Source organism: Electrona antarctica (genome assembly GCF_951216825.1).
Source record: "Electrona antarctica genome assembly, chromosome: 18".
Lineage (NCBI taxonomy): Eukaryota > Metazoa > Chordata > Actinopteri > Myctophiformes > Myctophidae > Electrona > Electrona antarctica.
In genome coordinates, this window is record NC_136799.1 from 43,065,176 (window position 1) to 43,084,501 (window position 19,326).

General features: G+C 46.1%; 1 protein-coding gene across 1 annotated transcript in view; it reads right to left on the bottom strand.

Moving 5' to 3' along the window:
* kiaa1109 (KIAA1109) overlaps nt 1-19,326 on the bottom strand; it is a 196,760-nt gene that overhangs the window by 7,609 nt on the left and 169,825 nt on the right. The window contains 8 exon segments of the mRNA XM_079528812.1: nt 1,605-1,856; nt 7,210-7,427; nt 10,514-10,703; nt 13,155-13,312; nt 13,730-13,886; nt 15,485-15,721; nt 17,599-17,736; nt 18,756-18,932. Of these exon segments, the coding sequence (XP_079384938.1) occupies nt 1,605-1,856; nt 7,210-7,427; nt 10,514-10,703; nt 13,155-13,312; nt 13,730-13,886; nt 15,485-15,721; nt 17,599-17,736; nt 18,756-18,932 (1,527 nt within the window).

Genomic DNA, 19,326 nt, shown 5'->3' on the forward strand with positions numbered 1-19,326 from the left:
GAGACCCCCTTAACTCTGAGAGTGTTCAAATGGAACCAAATGGACCCTTCCATTTGAACACGGTGGTTCCATTTGAACACCGCCGTGTTGCGGGTGTCTGGGTCCAATGCAGATCCAGATTATAGCACAGGCAGACTCTTCACATTAGAGGGTAGCACGGGTCCATATAGAATCGGACCCGGTCCGAAACGGGACCGGTGATATATCTGAAGAGAACTGGTATGGAGCCGAGAAACATTCTCATTTGCCGCGCCCGCCCTGGAAACGGACCCCGAAAGGATTGGATCCGGATTGGATCGCTTTGATTTGCAGTTTCAGTTTGCTTTGCGTTTCACCTCGCTCGCTCAAGGGGGCCGCCATGATTGCATTGATATAGCCAGCGGTGTGTGTGTGCGCGCGCACTGTCGGGATTGGGGTGAGAGAGCGCAATAGAGAGAGAGAGAGAGAGAGAGAGAGAGAGAGAGAGAGAGAGAGAGACGGCATGTCGAGGTGCATGACGAAGCCCAGCCCTCGTCTTTAACTCTGTTGACTCTGTCTACTTTTGAAACCTATTTTTGAGGTTGAAGGGTTTAATATATAAAGCTCGGATCCTGACGGGTAATTTAGGTTAACTGCATTTCATACGATCCGACCGAGACCCGGGGCAATTTGGAATGGATCCGACCCTGCCCGAGGGACAAGTCAATACTTTGGGCCCGAACCGGCTCGGTTCTCGGTTCGGCTCTCGGGTATTGGGTTCCGGGTGGACCCGTGCTGCCCTCTGCTTCACATACTGTCTAGAACAGGGGTTCTCAACCCGATTTTGTTTCACCCAGTGTCATTTATCTAATGTAATCCTGGGCGCTACACTTCCTCTGCCAACTTGGGGGGGCAGTGGACTGACCTCATGCTTCCTTCTATGCATGAGGAGTCCAAGCTGCTTCTTCTCACCTGACAAGGGGGAATTTCCCCGGCCGGACGTAGCGCGTGGAAGGAACACGTTATTCCGACAGGTTCCTTTCCCCTCCATCAGGCCTCCCCGGCTGGCCAGGGGGAGGCAGTTTAGAGACCAGGATTACTGCATGTTTTTTGTGAGGGTACCTACCCTAGGGGGACGCTAGTTTTTTATTCCTAGGATAGCTCAGGTTTAGGAGCGCTCGTTTTACCACTCTTTTACTACCGCGGATTTTATAATAGTTTTTGGATTAAGGTTGGTGAGGGGTACGTTAATAGTTTTTGGATTAAGGTTGGTGAGGGGTGCGTTGCTCCCCTGCTTGCGGTTATGTTTAGGTTAGAGTTAGAGATAGGGTTAGTACTAGTCATAGAGTACTAGTAGGCATAAACACTTGTGTGCGGTCCAAAACACAGCCCAGCGCTTCCTACTCCACTGACAACCAATCACAGCGCTCCAAATTCCCTCCCATCATAGGAATACAAAACTCGCCAGGGGGACACGGGGAGAACATGCAAACTCCACACAGAAAGGCCCTTTCCCCAACGCCGCCTCGGGTATGGGCACTGATGACGCGGAGAGAGAGAACACGCCGCCAGCGCCCACAGCAACCCCCAGCGGGAATCGAACCCAGGACCTTCTATATCAATCTCACCCCCTAAATCAATCTCACCGTCCTCCCAGATCTTCTGCGCCTCCGTCCAGAAGGCGATGTTGGGCTCCTCCAGGTGGAACAGCGCCCAGGACTTGGAGCGGAAGTTGGGCCCGTGGAAGCAGGCCAGCGTCATGTGGTTGCCGTGCAGGCTCATGGAGCCTCCCAGCTGCACCGTGTCCTCGGGGAGGGGCATGTGGAACAGCGAGATGTGACAGCCGGCGATCACCTTCAGCACGCTGGGCCAGTGGCGATGGTGTGCCGCGTCCATGTCTGGGAGTGGATAAGAGGTTCAGGTAGGTTGGGCAACGTTGACGATGGAGAGGGGCCACTATATATCCACACTCACTCCCAGAGGGCCACTATGTATCCACACTCACTCCCAGAGGGCCACTATATATCCACACTCACTCCCAGAGGGCCACTATATATCCACACTCACTCCAGAGGGCCACTATGTTTCCACTCTCACTCCAGAGGGCCACTATATATCCACACTCACTCCAGAGGGCCACTATATATCCACACTCACTCCAGAGGGCCACTATATATCCACACTCACTCCAGAGGGCCACTATATATCCACACTCACTCCAGAGGGCCACTATATATCCACACTCACTCCAGAGGGCCACTATATATCCACACTCACTCCAGAGGGCCACTATATATCCACACTCACTCCAGAGGGCCACTATGATTTCCACACTCACTCCCAGAGGGCCACTATGTATCCACACTCACTCCCAGAGGGCCACTATATATCCACACTCACTCCAGAGGGCCACTATGTTTCCACACTCACTCCCAGAGGGCCACTATATATCCACACTCACTCCAGAGGGCCACTATGTATCCACACTCACTCCAGAGGGCCACTATGTTTCCACACTCACTCCAGAGGGCCACTATGTTTCCACACGCACTCCAGAGGGCCACTATGTTTCCACACTCACTCCAGAGGGCCACTATGTTTCCACACTCACTCCAGAGGGCCACTATGTTTCCACACTCACTCCAGAGGGACACTATGTTTCCACACTCACTCCAGAGGGCCACTATGTTTCCACACTCACTCCAGAGGGCCACTATGATTTCCACACTCACTCCAGAGGGCCACTATGTTTCCACACTCACTCCAGAGGGCCACTATGTTTCCACACTCACTCCAGAGGGCCACTATGATTTCCACACTCACTCCAGAGGGCCACTATGTTTCCACACTCACTCCAGAGGGGCCACTATGATTTCCACACTCACTCCAGAGGGCCACTAGGTTTCCACACTCACTCCAGAGGGCTACTATGTTTCCACACTGACTCCCAGAGGGCCACTATATTTCCACACTCACTCCAGAGGGCCACTATGTTTCCACACTCACTCCCAGAGGGCCACTATGTTTCCACACTCACTCCCAGAGGGCCACTATGATTCCACACTCACTCCAGAGGGCCACTATGATTTCCACACTCACTCCAGAGGGCCACTATGTATCCACAATCACTCCAGAGGGCCACTATGTATCCACACTCACTCCAGAGGGCCACTATGTATCCACACTCACTCCAGAGGGCCACTATGTATCCACACTCACTCCAGAGGGCCACTATGTTTCCACACTCACTCCAGAGGGCCACTATGTATCCACACTCACTCCAGAGGGCCACTATGTTTCCACACTCACTCCAGAGGGCCACTATGTTTCCACACTCACTCCAGAGGGCCACTATGTTTCCACACTCACTCCAGAGGGCCACTATGTTTCCACACTCACTCCAGAGGGCCACTATGTTTCCACACTCACTCCAGAGGGCCACTATGTTTCCACACTCACTCCCAGAGGGCCACTATGTTTCAACACCACTCCAGACTCCAGAGGGCCACTATTATTTCCACACTCACTCCAGAGGGCCACTATATTTCCACATTCACTCCAGAGGGCCACTATGATTTCCACACTCACTCCCAGAGGGGCCACTATGATTTCCACACTCACTCCAGAGGGGCCACTATGATTTCCACATTCACTCCCAGAGGGGCCACTATGACTTCCACACTCACTCCAGAGGGCCACTATGATTTCCACACTCACTCCAGAGGGCCACTATGTTTCCACACTCACTCCAGAGGGCCACTATGATTTCCACACTCACTCCAGAGGGCCACTAGGTTTCCACACTCACTCCAGAGGGCTACTATGTTTCCACACTGACTCCCAGAGGGCCACTATATTTCCACACTCACTCCAGAGGGCCACTATGTTTCCACACTCACTCCCAGAGGGCCACTATGTTTCCACACTCACTCCCAGAGGGCCACTATGATTCCACACTCACTCCAGAGGGCCACTATGATTTCCACACTCACTCCAGAGGGCCACTATGTATCCACAATCACTCCAGAGGGCCACTATGTATCCACACTCACTCCAGAGGGCCACTATGTATCCACACTCACTCCAGAGGGCCACTATGTATCCACACTCACTCCAGAGGGCCACTATGTTTCCACACTCACTCCAGAGGGCCACTATGTATCCACACTCACTCCAGAGGGCCACTATGTTTCCACACTCACTCCAGAGGGCCACTATGTTTCCACACTCACTCCAGAGGGCCACTATGTTTCCACACTCACTCCAGAGGGCCACTATGTTTCCACACTCACTCCAGAGGGCCACTATGTTTCCACACTCACTACAGAGGTACACTATGTTTCCACACTCACTCCAGAGGGCCACTATTATTTCCACACTCACTCCAGAGGGCCACTATGTTTCCACACTCACTCCAGAGGGCCACTATGATTTCAACACTCACTCCAGAGGGCCACTATGTTTCAACACTCACTCCCAGAGGGCCACTATGTATCCACACTCACTCCAGAGGGCCACTATGTTTCCACACTCACTCCAGAGGGCCACTATGTTTCCACACTCACTCCAGAGGGCCACTATGTTTCAACACTCACTCCAGAGGGCCACTATGTTTCAATACTCACTCCAGAGGGCCACTATGTATCCACACTCACTCCAGAGGGCCACTATGTTTCCACACTCACTCCAGAGGGCCACTATGTTTCAACACTCACTCCAGAGGGCCACTATGTTTCAACACTCACTCCCAGAGGGCCACTATGTATCCACACTCACTCCAGAGGGCCACTATGTTTCAACACTCACTCCCAGAGGGCCACTATGTATCCACACTCACTCCAGAGGGCCACTATGTTTCCACACTCACTCCAGAGGGCCACTATGTATCCACACTCACTCAAGAGGGCCACTATGTTTCCACACTCACTCCAGAGGGCCACTATGTATCCACACTCACTCCAGAGGGCCACTATTATTTCCACACTCACTCCCAGAGGGCCACTATGTTTCCACACTCACTCCAGAGGGCTACTATGTTTCCACACTGACTCCCAGAGGGCCACTATGTTTCCACACTCACTCCAGAGGGCCACTAGGTTTCAACACTCACTCCAGAGGGCCACTATGTATCCACACTCACTCCAGAGGGCCACTATGTTTCCACACTCACTCCAGAGGGCCACTATGTATCCACACTCACTCAAGAGGGCCACTATGTTTCCACACTCACTCCAGAGGGCCACTATGTATCCACACTCACTCCAGAGGGCCACTATTATTTCCACACTCACTCCCAGAGGGCCACTATGTTTCCACACTCACTCCAGAGGGCTACTATGTTTCCACACTGACTCCCAGAGGGCCACTATATTTCCACACTCACTCCAGAGGGCCACTATGTTTCCACACTCACTCCCAGAGGGCCACTATGTTTCCACACTCACTCCCAGAGGGCCACTATGATTCCACACTCACTCCAGAGGGCCACTATGATTTCCACACTCACTCCAGAGGGCCACTATGTATCCACAATCACTCCAGAGGGCCACTATGTATCCACACTCACTCCAGAGGGCCACTATGTATCCACACTCACTCCAGAGGGCCACTATGTATCCACACTCACTCCAGAGGGCCACTATGTTTCCACACTCACTCCAGAGGGCCACTATGTATCCACACTCACTCCAGAGGGCCACTATGTTTCCACACTCACTCCAGAGGGCCACTATGTTTCCACACTCACTCCAGAGGGCCACTATGTTTCCACACTCACTCCAGAGGGCCACTATGTTTCCACACTCACTCCAGAGGGCCACTATGTTTCCACACTCACTCCAGAGGGCCACTATGTTTCCACACTCACTCCAGAGGTACACTATGTTTCCACACTCACTCCAGAGGGCCACTATTATTTCCACACTCACTCCAGAGGGCCACTATGTTTCCACACTCACTCCAGAGGGCCACTATGATTTCAACACTCACTCCAGAGGGCCACTATGTTTCAACACTCACTCCCAGAGGGCCACTATGTATCCACACTCACTCCAGAGGGCCACTATGTTTCCACACTCACTCCAGAGGGCCACTATGTTTCCACACTCACTCCAGAGGGCCACTATGTTTCAACACTCACTCCAGAGGGCCACTATGTATCCACACTCACTCCAGAGGGCCACTATGTTTCCACACTCACTCCAGAGGGCCACTATGTTTCAACACTCACTCCAGAGGGCCACTATGTTTCAACACTCACTCCCAGAGGGCCACTATGTATCCACACTCACTCCAGAGGGCCACTATGTTTCAACACTCACTCCCAGAGGGCCACTATGTATCCACACTCACTCCAGAGGGCCACTATGTTTCCACACTCACTCCAGAGGGCCACTATGTATCCACACTCACTCAAGAGGGCCACTATGTTTCCACACTCACTCCAGAGGGCCACTATGTATCCACACTCACTCCAGAGGGCCACTATTATTTCCACACTCACTCCCAGAGGGCCACTATGTTTCCACACTCACTCCAGAGGGCCACTATGTTTCAACACTCACTCCCAGAGGGCCACTATGTATCCACACTCACTCCAGAGGGCCACTATGTTTCCACACTCACTCCAGAGGGCCACTATGTATCCACACTCACTCCAGAGGGCCACTATGTATCCACACTCACTCCAGAGGGCCACTGTGTTTCCACACTCACTCCAGAGGGCCACTATGTTTCAACACTCACTCCCAGAGGGCCACTATGTATCCACACTCACTCCAGAGGGCCACTATGTTTCCACACTCACTCCAGAGGGCCACTATGTATCCACACTCACTCCAGAGGGCCACTATGTTTCCACACTCACTCCAGAGGGCCACTATGTATCCACACTCACTCCAGAGGGCCACTATGTTTCAACACTCACTCCAGAGGGCCACTGTTTCCACACTCACTCCAGAGGGGCCACTATATTTCCACACTCACTCCAGAGGGCCACTATGTTTCCACACTCACTCCAGAGGGCCACTATTATTTCCACACTCACTCCAGAGGGCCACTATGTTTCCACACTCGCATATTACATAGCAAAAATAGCCGATCTACACTGCGACGCTTTTTGAGCTTGCAGATCGGCGAGGTTTGCTATATTTGAATTGAAATCCAGAATATATTTTTTTGTATTTTTTGAATTGAGGTCTGTGGGCTAATTTGTGTCAAATTGGGGGTCCTTGAAAAAGAGTGTGTTCTTACAGATCTCAGGGGCCCCTTTCTCCATGTTGATGACGGGGGCCTTGGGGGGCAGGTAGGGGCCGGGCCCCCACGTGGACAGAGCGCGCTTGCTGGTGTCAAACTGCTGCGTGAAGAACTCCTGCAGCTTCATGCCGATCTTGATGAGGTCGGGGGTGGTGGAGCGGGAGATGATCACCTGGAAGATGTCCCACTGCAGGTCCCCGTGGACGAAGATCTCACTGTAGACGGATAATATATGAAATATGAATGTTAACATGTCAAACATGGACGAAGATCTCACTGTAGACGGATAATATATGAAATATGAATGTTAACATGTCAAACATGGACGAAGATCTCACTGTAGACGGATAATATATTAAATATGAATGTTAACATGTCAAACATGGAGGAAGATCTCACTGTAGACGGAGAATATATGAAATATGAATGTTAACATGTCAAACATGGAGGAAGATCTCACTGTAGACGGATAATAATATTAAATATGAATGTTAACATGTCAAACATGGACGAAGATCTCACTGTAGACGGATAATATATGAAATATGAATGTTAACATGTCAAACATGGAGGAAGATCTCACTGTAGACGGATAATATATGAAATATGAATGTTAACATGTCAAACATGGACGAAGATCTCACTGTAGACGGATAATATATGAAATATGAATGTTAACATGTCAAACATGGAGGAAGATCTCACTGTAGACGGATAATATATGAAATATGAATGTTAACATGTCAAACATGGACGAAGATCTCACTGTAGACGGATAATATATTAAATATGAATGTTAACATGTCAAACATGGAGGAAGATCTCACTGTAGACGGATAATATATTAAATATGAATGTTAACATGTCAAACATGGACGAAGATCTCACTGTAGACGGATAATATATTAAATATTAATGTTAACATGTCAAACATGGACGAAGATCTCACTGTAGACGGATAATATATGAAATATGAATGTTAACATGTCAAACATGGACGAAGATCTCACTGTAGACGGATAATATATGAAATATGAATGTTAACATGTCAAACATGGAGGAAGATCTCACTGTAGACGGATAATATATTAAATATGAATGTTAACATGTCAAACATGGACAAAGATCTCACTGTAGACGGATAATATATGAAATATGAATGTTAACATGTCAAACATGGAGGAAGATCTCACTGTAGACGGATAATATATTAAATATGAATGTTAACATGTCAAACATGGAGGAAGATCTCACTGTAGACGGATAATATATTAAATATGAATGTTAACATGTCAAACATGGACGAAGATCTCACTGTAGACGGATAATATATGAAATATGAATGTTAACATGTCAAACATGGACGAAGATCTCACTGTAGACGGATAATATATTAAATATGAATGTTAACATGTCAAACATGGACGAAGATCTCACTATAGACAGATAATATATTAAATATGAATGTTAACATGTCAAACATGGACGAAGATCTCACTGTAGACGGATAATATATGAAATATGAATGTTAACATGTCAAACATGGAGGAAGATCTCACTGTAGACGGATAATATATGAAATATGAATGTTAACATGTCAAACATGGACAAAGATCTCACTGTAGACGGATAATATATTAAATATGAATGTTAACATGTCAAACATGGAGGAAGATCTCACTGTAGACGGATAATATATTAAATATGAATGTTAACATGTCAAACATGGACGAAGATCTCACTGTAGACGGATAATATATTAAATATGAATGTTAACATGTCAAACATGGACGAAGATCTCACTGTAGACGGATAATATATTAAATATGAATGTTAACATGTCAAACATGGAGGAAGATCTCACTGTAGACGGATAATATATGAAATATGAATGTTAACATGTCAAACATGGACGAAGATCTCACTGTAGACGGATAATATATGAAATATGAATGTTAACCCATTTAGACGTCAACATTTAAAAACCTCATGTTCCTATATCAGTGGTTCTCAATATTTCATGTCAAGGACCCAAAAAATGATATGCAATATGTCGCCGACCCCTACCTGAAGATTTGAGTTAAAAACTGAAACTCTGTAATAATATATATATTCAAAGATTTGAGGCACATTTGCACGATTTAAAAAAAATAGCAGACCTACAAGCTCATAGCGCGGCACGAGTGCCGCGCTATGAGCTTGTAGATCTGCTATTTTTCAATAGCACAATGCACAATGCTTAAAACACCAAAAGGGGTTCCCGCCCAGAATGAGTTAAATATGAATGTCAACATGTCAAACATGGACGAAGATCTCGCTGGCCACACAGAGGGAGAGAGACGGAGAGATATTAAATACAGTATGATGTTAACATGTCCCACTGCAGATCTCCATGGACACAGATCTCACTGTCCACACAGACAGAGGCACTCGTGAAATATTACATATGATGCTAAAATGAAACCAGAAACCAGTCTGTGTCTCATGGGAGGGCTGTGGGCAGTTCAGAAACCAGTCTGTGTCTCATAGGAGGGCTGTGGGCAGTTCTGGTCTTATGCTGTCTATGGGGATGAAGATATCTTATGGATTCTTCTTTTTAGACCAAAAACAAGCTTGATTATCGTCAAGCGGCAGCTAGCGGCAGCTATAGATTTAACCCAATTTGGGCGGGAACCCCTTTTGGTGTTTTAAGGATTATTTTATACTTTAGCTATTGAAAAATAGCAGATCTACAAGCTCATAGTGCCGCGCTACGAGCTCGTAGGTCTGCTATTTTTGAAAAATCGTGAAAATGTGGCGCAAATTTGGAATATATATATATCCTTTCAGAGCGAACCTTTTTAACTAAAATCTTTGCTTCTGGGGGTGTCACTGGAACTACATATTTTGAGATGGGGGGGGGGGGGGGGGGGGGGGTGTTGGAGGCCAAATACATATATAATTCTAGGGGTCCTTGACATGAAATAGTTTGAGAACCGCATTGACACAGAAACATGAGGTTTATCAGAAAACCGTCATGATTTCCGAAGACATTTTGTAGAATCGTCCTGAAGGTCTAAATGGGGTTAAGCCATTTTGGGCGGGAACCCCTTTGTGTTTTAACTGTTATACTTTAGCTATTGAAAAATAGCAGATCTACAAGCTCATAGCGCGCCACCGAGTGGCGCTCTACGAGCTTGTAGGTCTGCTATTTTTGAAAAATCGTGAAAATGCGGCACAAATCTTTGAACATATATTCTTTCAGAAGACTTTTTTTTATTTCAACGTCCGGCCTAAATGGGGTTAACAGGGTGACCCTTACCTTTTCTCTGAGGGGCTGGCGTCCATGGAGCACAGGTTGACCTTCCACTCGTCCTGCAGCTGCAGGTCAGCGTTGCTGAACACTCCCATGAGGATGCTGGAGCCCATGTAGTCCACCCTGGCCTCCGTGGAGCCCAGCGTGATCTGGATCTTATGGCTGGGCTGCTGGTTGGGATGCTCCGAGATGTTGGCTGCAGCACGCGCACACACGCACGCACACACACACAAACACACGCACACACACAAACACACGCACGCCCATGTCAGTCACACAGCCTTCAACTGCATAGTCCACAGTAAAAGGGCTTTAAATTTCACTTCATGTTTAATGCATTTTTTTGTTTTCTTTTTTAACTTCACTTTAAAAACTTCCGTTGAAAGGTTTTTACTTCAGTTTTAAGGCTCATTCATAGTCTGGATTTGCGGTGGTGAGGTGACCACCGGAGCTGAAATAACATTGAGCGGTGGTGAGTAAAAACAGAGAGAAGGGCTGGGGCGGTGGCGGTGGTTTGCTCTTCACCGCGGCTCGTGACGTCATGTTGTAGTTCGGTGGTCACCTCACCACCGAAAATCCAGACTACAGTTGGAGGCCATCGATATTGTCCTTTTCTTTTTGCTGAGGTTTGCGTGATCTGCGCAAAAGGACAGTTAACCCATTTTGGGCGGGAACCCCTTTTGGTGTTTTAAACATTATGTTATAATTTAGCTATTGAAAAATAGCAGATCTACAAGCTCATAGCGCGCCACCGAGTGGCGCGCTACGAGCTTGTAGGTCTGCTATTTTTGAAAAATCGTGAAAATATTTATTTCAGAAAACTGGAGGATTTAGAAGGATTTTTTAAAATTTTGAGGTCAGGCCTAAATGGGTCAAATGATAAGGGACAATATCGGTGGCACCCAACTGTATGTATGAGCCTTCAAAGGTGAGCGTACGGCCGTATAAGTGCCATTCTTGTGTTAAAATAAGTGTTAAATAATCACTGCTACTGCGTGTTAACACTCCGAACGCCCGAGGGTTATTTAATCCATTCAATCATAGCGCCCGGCGATTTATAGCAGCGGAGCACTTTTACCGACGGACCGGATGTTATGTGGCTGAAGCAGCTAGATGTAGCCAAAACACTCGATCGACAACAGCGGGAGGTATGATTAAATCTACTGCGACTAGCGACAGGGCCCGCGGTGGGCCGTCTAACACATGATCTTTGCTTAGAATTGGACGTTATGATTTAGATCAAGAGTTATTAACGTTTTAAGATTTTCCGTCTCGTCAGCTAAAATGGGGGGGGGGGGGGGATTTTCTGTTTTCTGTTCACTGTTGCGCAGCATCGAATGTTGCGCAACAGATGCTCCCAGGCTGTGGAGCGATGCGATCGGTTTTGATATCAATAACCTCCGTCCTTTTGATCGGTGAACTTCGTCCTGTGAGCTCAGGGTGTTAATAACAGAGGTCCCCCCTGTCTCTCCAGCTTTTTAGTAAATAGAAAATATATATATATTTTTTTTTGCAGAAATGAGTGCACACAAATGACTGATGTAGTAAATTAACACATGATGTGCCCTTTCATTCTTTCAAATGGCGACGTGGGGTGCCCAATTTTAGACCCACTTTTTGACATTTTGAAAAAAAAGAAAAGAAAAAGAAAAGACGTCCACAGATGTCCTGGGCACTACATGCGGTAATTCCTAGTAATTCCTCCTTTCTGTGGACGTCTTGGGCATATATTGTGTTAAGACATTATTCAGTACATTTTGTAGCACATATTGCAATAATAATGAGGGACAGTCACAAAATCCCTAGACACCAAAACGTCTGGGACGATTGGTCTGATTAATCACATGGCTCTGTATTAATTATAATTGGCATAGTGACATACAGTACAACAACTAGTGAACACAGCCGATCTAATATCTACAGCACAAGCTCACAATCAGTGTTGTTTTTGGCAGCAAATTTTGATTTTAGTTTCAGTCATAGTCTCTAGAAACGTCTTCATTTAGTTTCAGTCACATTTATGTCACCAGGAATGTTTTAGTGTTTAGTCTAGTTTTAGTCGACCAAATGTCATAAGATTTTAGTCGCCTAAATCTACAGGTGATTTAGTCGGCTAAAATGTCTCTTGGCGGTCCCTTGATGGCTGATTTTACACTTGCTGAAAATAGCCGATCTACAAGCTCACAACGCGTCGCACTGCGACGCATTGTGAGCTTGTAGATCGGCTATTTTCAGCATGCAAGCAAGTGTAAACTGACTTATCTCTTGTCCACTAGTCCCTTCCTAACATTTTAGTCTAGTTTTTTTATTTCATTTATGCCGCCAGCATCCACAGCGTCCCGAGCGGGAATCGAACCCAGGACCTTCTAGCTGTGAGGCGACAGCACTACCAACTGTTCCACCGTGCCCCCCCAGTTTTTATTTGTTGACGAAATTATCAATACATTCAGTCATATAGTTTTAGTCATCATAGCTTAGTTTTCATTTAGTTTCCATTTACTTTCCGTCAGTGAAAAAAAAGGTAGTCGACGAACATTTTTCGTCTGTTTTTACTCGACGAAAACACTGCTCACAATGCGTCGTACGGTGGCGAGTTGTGAGCGTCACCATGACAGCATGGTGTGTGTGTGTGTGTGTGTGTACTTACAGACCATCTCCAAGGTGTTGACGTCTATGTTTCCACCCACCACTCCTCCCTTGGAGTCCAGCTTGGAGCGTCCCAGACCCACCGACATGCTGATTTCTCTGTCACGGTTGCTGCCCACCGACAAGCGGCCCTGACTCTTCAGCCCACTGGTGGTCCACCTGGGGGAGAGATAGAGGGGGGGGGGGGGGTTACGTTCAGGTCTTAAAAACATGTCTTCTAAATCCTAAATGTTTTCAGAAAAACCTCATGTTTCGATATCAGTGGTTCTCAATATTTAATGTCAAGGATCCCCAAAAAATGATATGTATTTGGCCAGCACCGACCCCCATCTGAAAATATGTTGTTCCCAGGAACCCCTCCAGAAGCAAAGATTTGAGTTAAAAACGTTCGCTCTGAAAGAAAGTATATTTTCGCATTTTCCCGATTTTTCAAAAAAATAGCAGACCTACAAGCTCGTAGCGCGGCACTCGGTGCCGCGCTACGAGCTTGTAGGTCTGCTATTTTTTCCAACAGCTAAAGCATAACCAGAATGCTTAAATAAAACACCAAAAAGGCGGGTTCCCGTCGCGACTCACGTGTTGTTTCCCATGACGTTGCTCATGTTCATTTGCACGTTGAGTTGTTTGAGGTTGATGGCGAACACCACCAGGGTCTCCCAGGGCGTCCCCTGCTGGCCTGCCGCCTTGCTGCCGTTCTTATTGAAGGACGGGGTGGAGGTCTTGGTCAGCGAGTCTAAACACAGGGGGGGGGGGGGGAAACGCCATGCCATGAAGGATATGCAAACTCTCAAATGAACAATATACATCAATACTGTATACAACATAAGCAATCAGTGCCACTTTTCATGCCAATAAGCAGTGTTGTTTTTGGCACCACATTTAGATTTTAGTTTTAGTGCTTGAATAGTTTTCGTTTTAGTCACCCGGAATGTTTTGCTGTTTAGTCGACGATATTTAGTCGACTAAATCTACAGTTGATTTAGTCAACCAAAATGTATTTTGGTGGTTCTTGGAGCCGTCGAAAGGCCTAATTTTACACTTGCTGAAAACGCAAGCTCACAACGCGCGAGCTTGTAGATCGGCTATTTTCAGCATGCAACCAAGTGTAAAATGACTTATACTGGATCTCTCGTCCACTAGTCCCTCCCTAACATTTTAGTCCAGTTTTTATTTGTTGACAGAATTGTCAGTATATTTAGTCTTAGTTTTAGTCATCATAGCTTAGTTTTCATTTAGTTTCCATTTCGTTTTCGTCAGTGAAAAAAGGTAATCGACGAACATCTTTCGTGTTAGTTTTAGTCGACGAAATCAACACGCCAAGGACCCTCAAATTAATATGTAAATTTGGCCCTACAAGCTCGCAACACGTCACAAACTTGCGACGCGCTGTGAACTCGCGGCATGTTGTGAGCTTGTAGATCAGATTTTGCACATTTATAGTAAGATATCCAAAAAGTTTTAGTCCATTCAGTGTATTTTAATCTCTCAAGACAATTCGTCGACTACCTTTTTTTCGTTGATGAAAACTAAATGAAAAGTAAATAAACTAAAACTAGACTAAAATGTTACAGGGACAAGTGGAGGAGAGTTCCAGTAGAACTAAAAGGCAATTCATTTTATTTAGTTGCATGCTGAAAATAGCAGATTTACAAGGTCACAACGCGTCACACAGCGCAGCTTGTAGACCGACAATTTTCAGCCAAAATACATTTTTGTCGACAAAATCAACCGTACAAAAGTCTTATGACATTTAGTCGACCTACAACTAGACTTTCCAGAGGACCTAAATAGGACTAAAACTGAATACATTTGTATTCAAAAGACTATGACTAAAACCTGCATAAAAACGTGCCGTCAAAATGAACACGGCGTGAGACGCAGTGTTGTTTTTGGCAGCAAATAGTTTTCATTTAGTTTTAGTCACATTTCAGTCACCTGGAATGTTTTAGTGTTACTCTAGGTTAAGAGTTTAATCTTTTTAAAGATTTTAGTCGACTAAATCTACAGTTGATTTAGTCGAACAAAATGTATTTTGTCGGGCCTTGATGCCCGACTTGCTGAAAATAGTTGTACTACTACTGTATTACACTGTACAAGCTTGTAGATCGTCTATTTTCAGCATGCAACCAAGTGTAAAATACATGACTTATACTGGATCTCTCGTCCACTAGACCATTTTGGTCCAGTTTTAATTTGTTAACGAAATTGTCAGTATATTTACGGTAGTCTTAGTTTTAGCCGGCATAGCTTAGTTTTCATTTAGTTCAGTTTAGTTCATTTCTCGTCTTGGTTTTAGTGGACAGAAATCAACACTGGCGCGAGACGTTTTACCTCTTCTAGGGGCAGAGGAGTCCGACACGCTCCGGGTGCGCCGTGCCGGCGCCGGGGACTTGAGGTGGGACGACAGTCCTCCCGGGGACATGTTGTTCCCCGCCGAGTGGTCCGAGAAGACGTTGGGGGACTGTGGGACGCCGTCCCACGTCCTCCAGTAGGCCTTGCGGGTGGACTCGGGGGACATTGGGTGCTGGGTGACGTTCTCTACCGAGTCTGGAGTGGCCGGGCCCGAGGCTGCATGCAGGGGTGGCGTGTGGTTTGAAGCAAAAACAGAATTGGGGTGACGGGAAAAGTTAGTTAGTTAGTTAGTTAAACCCATTTAGACCTGAGGTCGATTCTACAAAATGTCTTCTAAATCATGACAGTTTTCTGACCTGTCGTGATAGAAACCTATGTTTCGTCGTTCTCAAACATTTTCATGTCAAGTGCGCAGTTCCAAGGATTTAGACCCGAGGTCGATTCTACAAAATGTCTTCTAAATACTGAGGGTTTTCTGAAAAACCTAGGTTTCTATTCCGTCAGTGGTTCTCAAACTTTGGCCGCCGCCCCCCATCGGGTTCCAGGGTCCCCCAGAAGCAAATATTTGAGTTGAAAAACGTTCAGCCGTGAAAGGATATACAGTATATACTCAAAGATTCGTACACATTTTCACGATTAACAAAAAAGAAAAGAAAAGCTTGTAGATGTGCTATTTTTCCAACAGCTGAAGTTTAAAATAATGGTTCAAGTGGTTCAAAGCTAAGGCGACACAGACGCGTCCTCAGGTCTAAACGGGTCATGTTCCATGGTTGTCACCTGGTAGGTTAATGGTCTAATCATGTTCCATGGTTGTCACCTGGTAGGTTAATGGTCTAATCATGTTCCATGGTTGTCACCTGGTAGGTTAATGGTCTAATCATGTTCCATGGTTGTCACCTGGTAGGTTAATGGTCTAATCATGTCCCATGGTTGTCACCTGGTAGGTTAATGGTCTAATCATGTTCCATGGTTGTCACCTGGTAGGTTAATGGTCTAATCATGTTCCATGGTTGTCACCTGGTAGGTTAATGGTCTAATCATGTCCCATGGTTGTCACCTGGTAGGGTAATGGTCTAATCATGTTCCATGGTTGTCACCTGGTAGGGTAATGGTCTAATCATGTTCCATGGTTGTCACCTGGTAGGTTAATGGTCTAATCATGTTCCATGGTTGTCACCTGGTAGGTTAATGGTCTAATAATGTTCCATGGTTGTCACCTGGCAGGTTAATGGTATAATCATGTTCCATGGTTGTCACCTGGTAGGTTAATGGTATAATCATGTTCCATGGTTGTCACCTGGTAGGTTAATGGTCTAATCATGTTCCATGGTTGTCACCTGGCAGGTTAATGGTATAATCATGTTCCATGGTTGTCACCTGGTAGGTTAATGGTATAATCATGTTCCATGGTTGTCACCTGGTAGGTTAATGGTATAATCATGTTCCATGGTTGTCACCTGGCAGGTTAATGGTATAATCATGTTCCATGGTTGTCACCTGGCAGGTTAATGGTCTAATCATGTTCCATGGTTGTCACCTGGTAGGTTAATGTTATAATCATGTTCCATGGTTGTCACCTGGTAGGTTAATGGTATAATCATGTTCCATGGTTGTCACCTGGTAGGTTAATGGTATAATCATGTTCCATGGTTGTCACCTGGCAGGTTAATGGTATAATCATGTTCCATGGTTGTCACCTGGCAGGTTAATGGTATAATCATGTTCCATGGTTGTCACCTGGTAGGTTAATGGTCTAATCATGTTCCATGGTTGTCACCTGGCAGGTTAATGGTATAATCATGTTTCATGGTTGTCACCTGGGTAATGGTCTAATCATGTTCCATGGTTGTCACCTGGTAGGTTAATGGTCTAATCATGTTCCATGGTTGTCACCTGGCAGGTTAATGGTCTAATCATGTTCCATGGTTGTCACCTGGTAGGGTAATGGTCTAATCATGTTCCATGGTTGTCACCTGGTAGGTTAATGGTCTAATCATGTTCCATGGTTGTCACCTGGTAGGTTAATGGTCTAATCATGTTCCATGGTTGTCACCTGGTAGGTTAATGGTCTAATCATGTTCCATGGTTGTCACCTGGTAGGTTAATGGTCTGGTCTCCCAGGAACAGGCGTCTGGCGATGCTGCGTCTGTACCAGGCCCTGGGGAACGCCAGGATCTCACTCAGACGTCTCATGTCGTACTTGAAGGAGGCCGAGCCGATGTCACACACCGCTGCAAGGTACACAATGTCACACACAGTCGGGGGTTCAGAGTCTTGCTCAAGGACACTTCGACACAAACTCTGGGGGAGCCCGGTTTCGAACTGGCAACCTTGCGGTTACCATCCCAGGGTGCGCACTTTTTAGACCCACTTGACATTATTTTTTTAAGAAAAAAAAAAACTTTTTTTATTGTTACATGCAGTAATTCCTAGGACGTCTGTGGACGTCTTGGGCACAAAATGTGTTAAGAGCGTCTGCTAAATGCTTAAATTGTAAATTGTGTAGGAGCACAGTGTGCTCATGGGTCCAGTAGCGTGGGCACCAGTCCATGTGGGGTATACAGTTGGGTGCCACCGATATTGTCCCTTATCATTTGACCCATTTAGGCCTGACCTCAAAATTTAAAAAAATCCTTCTAAATCCTCTGTTTTCTGAAATAAATATTTTCACGATTTTTCAAAAATAGCAGACCTACAAGCTCGTAGCGCGCCGCTCGTAGCGCGCCACTCGGTGGCGCGCTATGAGCTTGTAGATCTGCTATTTTTCAATAGCTAAATTATAACATAATGTTTAAAACACCAAAAGGGGTTCCCGCCCACAATGGGTTAACTGTCCTTTTGCGCAGAACACGCAAACCTCAGCAAAAAGAAAAGGACAATATCGATGGCCTCCAACTGTATATGAACCGGTCGGGAGCGGATGATATCGCTACGTCATGTTGTAGTATTGTTTTGTAGTCATCAATCTTCCAGAACTTCCCTTTCCCTCAAACCATTTTTTCTCAGTAAAAGCTGCAGGCCACGAAAGCTTTTATTGTTATTCTTCCGGTTTGAGGGAAAAGGAAGTTCCGTTTGATTGTTCCTGCCTGTCGACTACAAAACAACACTACAACATGACGCGACGATATATCATCCGCTCCCGACCGGATCATACGGCACTTTTGGAACAGAGACCATGCAGGCTTTCCTCCGAGGTGGTGGAAAGCCTGGTGAGGCGAGGTTATATGGTTCCAGGGACTGCTCTCCATACCTGAGATGTTGATGAGCGTGGTGTCCATCTTGCCCGTCTTGGTGGGGATGAAGCTCTCGATGAAGGTGGGGCCTCCGGTTCTCCTCATCCTGGACAGGCTGACCTTCACAAACTCCAGGTTGATGCTCAGGGAGTCCTTCCTGCCCGTCACCGAAGACGGCTCCTCGTCCACCGTACCTGCAATTATAGGCATTTAGCAGACGCTCTTAATCCACTTAGACGCGAGGACGATTCTACAAAATGTCTTTTAAATCCTGACAGTTTTCTTAAAAACCCTATGTTTCTGTGTCAGTCGTTCTCAACCCTTTTCATGTCAAGGACCCCCAGAATTATTAGAATATCAGAATTACTGTATTTAGGCCACCGACCCCCATCTGAAAATATCTTGTTCCAGGGACGCCCCCCAGAAGCAAAGATTTGAGTTTTTCAAAAATAGCTCATAGCGCGGCACTCGGTGCCGCACTATGAGCTTGAAGGTGAATTATATCCCGACAATGAAAACCTAGCCAGATATTATCCCGCTTATTACGTAAGTGAGTTGATCAAATCGAATCCATTTTCGGGTCCTGCT